This window comes from Limulus polyphemus, unplaced genomic scaffold, assembly GCF_000517525.1.
Source record: "Limulus polyphemus unplaced genomic scaffold, Limulus_polyphemus-2.1.2 Scaffold6143, whole genome shotgun sequence".
Taxonomy (NCBI): domain Eukaryota; kingdom Metazoa; phylum Arthropoda; class Merostomata; order Xiphosura; family Limulidae; genus Limulus; species Limulus polyphemus.
This window is the reverse complement of record NW_013671753.1, coordinates 32,183-41,208: the sequence shown is the minus strand read 5'-3', so window position 1 is coordinate 41,208 and position 9,026 is coordinate 32,183. Positions and strand designations below refer to the sequence as shown.

The following is a 9,026-nucleotide window of genomic DNA, read 5'->3' as shown; positions in this document are numbered from 1 at the left end:
AGTTGATCGTCATGTTTCACAAAGAATATAGAAGCTTTGATCTCCAGCTTTTTCTTAGCTAAAACCTTTTTATTACGTGAAGTCTGTCTTCAAGTTGATCGTCATGTTTCACAAAGAATATAGAAGCTTTGATCTCCAGCTTTTTCTTAGATAGAACCTTTTTTTTACGTGAAGGCTGTCTTCAAGTTGATCGTCATGTTTCACAAAGAATATAGAAGCTTTGATCTCCAGCTTTTTCTTAGATAGAACCTTTTTATTACATGAAGTCTGTCTTCAAGTTGATCATGTTTAACAAAGAATATATAAGCTTTGATCTCCAGCTTTTTCATAGATAGAACCTTTTTATTACGTGAAGTCTGTCTTCAAGTTGATCGTCATGTTTCACAAAGAATATAGAAGGCTTTGATCTCCAGATTTTTCTTAGATAGAGCCTTTTTATTACGTGAAGTCTGCCTTCAAGTTGATCGTCATGTTTCACAAAGAATATAGAAGCTTTCATCTCCAGCTTTTTCTTAGCTAAAATCTTTTCGTCACATGAAGTCTCTTCAAAAAACAAGGCTATGCCGAGATAATAAATTTGGTGTTTCACATACCTACCTTTTGTTTTTGATAGGTCAAGAAATAAAATTTTGAATTTTGCAAAATTTATTAAAAGTTATCCTAAAACTTAAATGTTTACAACCTTCCGGCACATGAAAAATTCTACGTCAGCTTAGAGGGACCGTTGTGATTATTGGATGTACTAGATCACCTAACTAGAATATAACGGTAACTCTATGGACTTGTAACGCTAGAAACCTGGTATCGATGCCCGTGTTGGGCACAGCACATATAGCCCATTGTGTAGCTTTTGAGTAACTACAAACAAACAGAATCTAATTACACTTAACCAAACTCCGTATCTTCGGATTATAAATGTAAAGAATTAACATATTTATTTTGAATATATATTTATGTATGAGTGTTTGGGGGTATTTTAGCTCCATTAACTAAGAATAAGAGGCAGAGAGCGAAAGAGGAAAAAATTACTTAAATGTCCTGTTTCACAGTCTCTAACTGTACATGGATGAACAAAGGTAAGCGTTGTGTGTCAAACTGAATAAGATAGTTCCCTAAAGATAGATACTTTACAAAGAAAGTAAATCGGACAATTATGCATCCTAGTGCTCGTTTTTATAATATAATTTAGAACATTTTTTTTTTCATTCCGACTTTCTATTTCTTCCATATAAACGCCATCTTTTTGAAGTTTAATTATTCCTGGTTGTATGTGACAAAGACAACTTCCAAAAATGAATTAGTCATCGTTGTGTAAATAAAAATAATTGTTTAAGCTGTCTTCTAGACTTGTTAAAAGTTTAGTGATAATTCACAATCTTTCTTTTAGAGTGATTATTATTATTTACTTCGAAAAATAAGACTGAGTAACTAGTACAATCACAGATTAAGAAGGCCCGAGCGTGGCCTATGACGTTGAATCAAGAGGCTAAAGAGCCTTCAGAAAACTACAGTAATTAGTCCTAACCTCTTGCTGAAAAAATCCGTGTAAAACTAGGATTATATAACCATCTTTAAACCTATAGACACCGAAATGAGGCGAATTTTTTTGGCTGTCGTACTCGATTTTGACTGACAATCATCAACTTCATTGGACATTTTTTTGACCATTTACTGGTTCAGCCTATAGAGTGAATGAAGTGACGTTCAAGTGAACACAGAAACTATTAGTTTCAAGACATACCGAAGAAGAAAGAAGTTCACGAAATCTTGAAAGATAATAAATACGTTCTACTCGAAATGAAGAGAAACATCTCTAAGCTAATTGCTGAGGAATAGTAGATTGGTTAGCTAAGTAAACATTATTTTTTAATTTATTACCCGCCCGAGGAAGCGAGTGGTTCATTGACTTTAGAAGCATTTGATTACTCATTATTTTTAATTTTGCAGTTTAGGCCTATAACTTATAAGTAAACTCGTGCAGAAGTACCTGCAGGGAGGCGTGATCTGTCACCGAAAAACTTCAGAGCATGCGCAGAAATTATGCGGCTCTTCTTGACTAATCACGTTCTACAAAAAATTGTGTATTTTGTTGGGTCTTTTAGTCTAGCAACTGGAGCAGTAACTCAGCAACGAGTAGGAATATTGATTTGTCAGTTTGTGGTGTTTATTTTGAAACTGGTATTGCGTTGTGTAATTTTGTTTGTGATGAAACTTATTTTATTTTTGGGGTCCATTTTAAAATTCATTGTGTTTTGTACATTAGATTAAAACAGATTTCACAGTAATTTAAAGGTGCACGATTTTTAGCGTATTGTTGCTCTGTATTGTACACGTGCAGGTGGTAAATACATATTATTGGTATTTTTCAAGCGATTTAGTACCTCTTTCGTTAATAGAAAGTTAGATATTGGAATTTCTACCGTAGAAGAAGAATCTTTCCTCTGTCTTAAAGTGTTAAATTAAGATAGGTAATTCTAATGGTGTATCTTATTAGGCTAGAAAGTGTATATCAAACATTGAGAAATAAACAAAGAATAAAATATCCATAAATATTTATTTTATCATCAGTATTATTATACATATTAGTGCAAAACATACCTTATCGTATAGTCTGAGATAAAACAAGAAATGATTTTTCTAACACTAATAAAGAACGACCATATTATATAACGGAATAAATTTAGTTTAAAGGTAAATCCTTTAATATGAAGTTAAATATGCACTGCTTTCTGAAATTGGGGTATTTAAAGAAAAACGATACAGTGGCTTTGACACTTTGGGAAAATTGACATATGAGAATTCTAGAATTTTAAGTTTTTATCTTTATCTTTTAAACATAAATAATTTCATAGTTTGATCACTAGATGGCACCACCAATATTCCGTTGTAACGAATAAATTGAATGACAAATTCCTTTTTTTAATTTTTAAATGTATTCAGAAGCATAATTAATTCATCATATGTTAATAAAGTCACTCAATTATCGTAACATGTGCGCATCCTTAAAATGATGATATAATAAATTGTTCCAGCAATATAAGAAATACAAAATTCCCATAAAATCATTGGCTAAAACGTGCCTGCAACTGGGTCCCTATGATGAAGAGCATTTCGACAAATTTAAACTGTTATTTTAAATTGTGTGAGAGTCGTATTAAATTACTGTGCGTTTATTCTAAGTTACGTAGCCAGTCTTCTCTCATTTACTTTTTTCTTCCGAGTTTTGAAAATGTGTATAATTTTTATCTGTAGAGTTTTAAATTATTTTAATATAGTCTTGAATTATAGATATTTGGGAAAATAACTGTGACGTTTCATTAGGATGAGGATCATGTAGATATCTATATCTTCAAACTAATAACAATCTCATAAATGTGTTCTAAAGCTTTCTCACTTTTTTGGATTTCTTGCTTAAACCTTCAATATCGTATTCACACACACACCTTCCTCTTTAGGCTTAGGTTTTGTCGCTTAAAAATAACTTTCCATAACGCTCACACACAGCATGTTTGTTTGTTTTTTCGTGATATTTGTAACTGAATTATAATAAAACTGAACACTTTTAATAAAACACGTAATATTAAGGTAACAATAAAAACTTATAAAATACCAGTATGATGTGAAAAGGACAGTCAATTATCTTTCAAAGAATTATCCATTAGCAGTGCTTTATCACAAGATAAGACGAAACAAAAGAAGAATTTGCGCAACTACTAAACACATTTAATACGTGCATTTTAAAGTTTCAAGAATCTCTTTGGTATTAATTACAGCTATTCTTTTAAACCACATATATATATTGGAAGTACTTCTCTAACACAGTAAAGATACTATTTGATTTTCCTCAAAGGATAGATAAAGAAATAAACACTGTTACAAATACCTTCTCATTTATACATTATTAAATAAACAGAAAGCATTTGATCTCATAAGGACGGAAACTTTTATCATTTAACTTCTCGTCTCATGAAACACAAGTTAGGTCAGCGAATTAGACTGATCGTCACCATAAGCGGGTTTGCCACATGGTTGAACTTCCGTTTTCACAATTCTGGCAACTTTAATAACGAATAAGGTCCTTTTCAAAGTGCAGGTTAGAGCTTACTACACTCATCTGGCTATTTGACAATAATTCAAAATTGACAGTTCTTGACGAGAAGATCCGAGATTTCTCCCATTTCATACCATACGAAATCCATACATTCTTTTGTCCATCTACATTTCCGCCATCTTTGTGGTACTTAATGGACAGTATCGTTCATCACTGTTATCTCCACACGTGTCCACACCATCACACCAAGCGTCACGGCTGATACAACGGCCATTGTGACACTGTTTTTGATGGGTTAAACATGGCGCACGACACTGTTCCGGCTCGTCACTTTTGTCGTCACAGTCGTCGTAACTGTCGCAAAAGTAGTCATTCGGAATGCATTGGCCATTATTACATGTAAACTGGGAGCTGGGACACACTGAAAAAAAATTGAACAGGGATTTATTTTCTACAAAGAGCTCGGACACAATAAACAAGTAAACAATAAACAGCGATCTACTATTTATAGGTTTACAGGGAGCTAAGTAAGACACACTTAACAATGTAGAAAATATATAACTATTTATAGGTTTACAGGGAGCTAAGTAAGAAACACTTAACAATGTAGAAAATATATAAGTATTTATAGGTTTACAGGGAGCTAAGTAAGACACACTTAACAATGTAGAAAATATATAAGTATTTATAGGTTTACAGGGAGCTAAGTAAGAAACACTTAACAATGTAGAAAATATATAAGTATTTATAAGTTTACAGGGAGCTAAGTAAGACACACTTAAAATGCAGAAAATATATAACTATTTATAGGTTTACAGGGAGCTAAGTAAGACACACTTAACAATGTAGAAAATATATAAGTATTTATAGGTTTACAGGGAGCTAAGTAAGAAACACTTAACAATGTAGAAAATATATAACTATTTATAGGTTTACAGGGAGCTAAGTAAGAAACACTTAACAATGTAGAAAATATATAAGTATTTATAGGTTTACAGGGAGCTAAGTAAGAAACATTTAAAATGCAGAAAATATAAATTTAATAGCAATTTCTTATTGATAGATCTACTTTGTATATTATAAGGTCAAAATTGCTTTCCGTGATATTTCATATTATTTTATATATTGTTAACAGGCCACAACCGATTTTCCTAATGTTTCATATCACTTTGTATATTGTTAACAGGCCACTACTGATTCCCTGATGTTTCATATTACTTTGTATATTGTTAACAGACCACTACGGATTTCCCTGATGTTTCATATCACTTTGTATATTGTTAACAGACCACTACGGATTGCCCTGATGTTTCATATTACTTTGTATATTGTTAACAGGCCACTACTGATTCCCTGATGTTTCATATTACTTTGTATATTGTTAACAGACCACAACTGATTTCCCTGATGTTTCATATCACTTTGTATATTGTTAACAGACCACAACTGATTTCCCTGATGTTTCATATTACTTTGTATATTGTTAACAGGCCACTACTGATTTCCCTGATGTTTCATATTACTTTGTATATTGTTAACAGGCCACTACTGATTTCCCTGATGTTTCATATTACTTTGTATATTGTTAACAGGCCACTACTGATTTCCCTGAACAATATAGAAAGTAATATGAAACATAAACAGGCCACAACCAATTTCCCTGATGTTTCATATTACTTTCTATATTGTTAACAGGCCACAACCAATTTCCCTGATGTTTCATATTACTTTGTATATTGTTAACAGGCCACAACCAATTTCCCTGATGTTTCATATTACTTTGTATATTGTTAACAGGCCACAACCATTTCCCTGATGTTTCATATTACTTTATATATTGTTAACAGGCCACAACTAATTTTCCTGATGTTTCATATTACTTTGTATATTGTTAACAGGCCACTACTGATTTCCCTAATGTTTCATATTACTTTGTATATTGTTAACAGGCCACAACTGATTTCCCTGATGTTTCATATTACTTTGTATATTGTTAACAGACCACTACGGATTGCATTGATGTTTCACGTTTCTATGTATATCATAAGGTCAAAACTGCTTTCTGTGATGTTTCATTGAGAAACATGATCCAGATATTGTGAAAGTTTAATATCATGCCACATTTGGAACAAGTTTGAGGCTGATGTGTTGGTTATTTATGAAAAAAAACTACTTTTTAAAATATTTTCTTTTTTTAAAAAGTGACTAAAACTTCATCCACTAACATATGTCTCCGGTGGGACAGCGATAAGTTTACGAACTTACAATGCTAAAATCCGGGGTCCGATTCCCCCACGATGGACATAGCAAATAGCCCAATGTGGCTTTGCTCTCAAACAGACAAGCAAATACATTGAAACAAATAAGTGGTATGCATACAGGTATAAATAACAAAGAGTTATGGAAACTGGATGGTGAATTTATCAATAGAACAAAACATTACCACAGAAATGATAATAGGTCGTACAATATTCTGTATATGAGCCATGAGCTTTATAATAACAGAGTATTAAACTTTTTTTTTATGCAGTTTATCAATGTTCAGTTATGGAATATTGCTCCAAGTGACCTGATTACTCCACACAACTCAGTCACGTTGTTTGGTCACCTTCTGACCTTTTCACTGTTTACGTAAAGCCCATTGTAGTAGTAGGCATCTGTCTGTCTGTCTCGAGAGACAATATATTTTTTTGCGCACATTTGAGGGTTTTATTCATTCGGGCACTGACCGTGACATTTATCACATTCGAAGATGGTATTTGCTGAGATGGATTATGTAGTGTATTTCTCAGCTTCCTGCGAGTTCTTTTCTGTACCGCCTAATTTGCCATCCTCGATCTCTTAGCTCACCAAACGTTCTTCTCCTCATCAGGTGTCTCCAAATCGTTGAGACTGATGTTACTTGATGTTAAGTATCTTTTGTATACATCTTTAAATCGAAGATGGGAGCATCCTGGTGGTCTTGTACCTGTTGCTAGCTCACCCTATAGCAAGTATTTGGGCATGCGGCCATCATGCATCTTCATTAGGTTAAGAAGTATATCCTGGAATTCCACTGCGTCACGATCAACCGGGCCCGGCATGGCCGGGTGGTTAGGGCGCTCGACTCGCAATCTGAGGGTCGCGAGTTCGAATCCCCATCACACCAAACATTCTCGCCCTTTCAGCCGTGGGGGCATTGTAATGTGACGGTCAATCCCGCTATTCGTTAGTAAGAATAACCCAAGAGTTGGCAGTGGGTGGTGATGACTAGTTGCCTTCCCTCTAGTCGTACACTGCTAAATTAGGGATGGCTAGCGCAGATAGCTCTCGTGTAGCTTTGCGCGAAATTCAAAAACAAACAAACAAACACGATCATCCTCTCGATTTATTCGATAGAGTTAAAAAAAAAGGAATTTCCAATACTTTTGGAACCGGGTGGTAAAGTCCATAAAGTTTCAAGAATGTTCACATCAGACTATTGTGTTGGATAAGCCATGATTCTATCGGCTCACTACTGTTAAGACATTGTTTCATCACATTTGCTGAATCCTTGCGAATTCCACCCCAATAAGTCGTGTTCCTAAGAGAATGGCATAGTGGATCATAATACGCACGCACTTTTCAGCAATCAGGGTGCCATCCATTTTGTGCCATTCAACAACAACATTACTGGCTAAGGTGCAGCCATAAACTTATACTGATCGCCCACCACGCTATTGCAGATGTTGATATCATTCTCATCCCAGCTGTCGTTGATTGCTATTTAACAGTTTTAACTTGGACTCATCTGTAAAGAGCACATATCTACATCTTTGAACTCTAATGTTTGTGGCCCGATCCCGATTCTGCCCATTATATCTTCTTAGCAGCATTTTCAAACATCTATAAGTCTGTTTAGAAAAATCGGGTTCTGTTTACCAAATTATTTGTAAATATTGTAATATTAAGTACCTAGAGGTAACTAGATGATAATCTAGGACAGGGGTGGGCAACCGCTGGCACGCGTGCCAGACATGGCACGCCACTATTTTTTCTGGCACGCGAAACCATCTCCTGTAATCCTCCATTTAACGACTTTTTCTCAATAGCGGCTTTTTTTATTTCTCAGATAAATACAGTGTAGAGGTGCATCTCAGATAAATAAATAATCTTACATTACAAATTACTTTAAACGATTTCTTCCCAGACCCGATCAGTGTTTTGGTTTCAGCCTCCGCAACTGGTTTTCGTTGACAAGACAACCGCATGACGTCAGACAGCGCTCCTGATTGGCCGTTTAGCATCACCAGCTTTTTTTAAACATCATCGAGTCAACTGTTGAGCAGTTCTTTACAAGATTTGCGAAATTCAGAGAACTGGGTGAGATAGCGAATTTCATGAGGTTTCCAGACAGTATGAAACTGGAGGAACTAAAACTTACAAATGTTTTCATGGATTGACATGGCTGACTTTGAAATGCAGTTGATTGAATTTCAGAGTAGCTCAATTTGGAAGCAGAAATTCATTGACCTTAGAGTTGACTTGGAAAACATTGAAAAAAAGAGATTACAGATGGGAGTACCAGAGAAAAGTGCAGAAAACGAACTATTGATGACTTGGAATGCCATTCCAGAAAATTTTTCCTGTTTAAAAAACTTTGCAACAGCATTGCTCTCCATGTTTTCATCTACATATGCTTGTGAATCTTTGTTCTCAGTGATGAACTTTATTAAGTCTCGTAATAGGAGTAGCCTGACGGATGAAACTAGTAGTTCGTGTATATCTCTGAAGGTCACGAAATATAACCCCGATGTAAAATCTCTGTCATCAGTGATGCAGCAGCAGAAGTCCCACTGATAATATATCAAAAGGGGCCGTAAAGTTTTCTGTTGGACTGATATTTTATGTGACTGACATTTTCTTTAGAAAGTGACCTAACCCTAACTGAAAAAGTTTTTTTTTGCAAGTTTTCTGCCGGACGGATATATGATGTCTTCTTTTGAAAGTGGCAAAG

General features: G+C 34.5%; 1 protein-coding gene across 1 annotated transcript in view; it reads right to left on the bottom strand.

Moving 5' to 3' along the window:
- Window positions 1-2,726: 2,726 nt before the first annotated feature.
- LOC106473398 (low-density lipoprotein receptor-related protein 8-like) overlaps window positions 2,727-9,026 on the bottom strand; it is a 15,733-nt gene continuing 9,433 nt past the window's right edge. Inside the window, exon 5 of the mRNA XM_022401853.1 lies at window positions 2,727-4,472. Coding sequence (XP_022257561.1) covers window positions 4,216-4,472 — 257 coding nt within the window. The 3' untranslated portion in view covers window positions 2,727-4,215. The remainder of the gene's footprint in view (window positions 4,473-9,026) is intronic.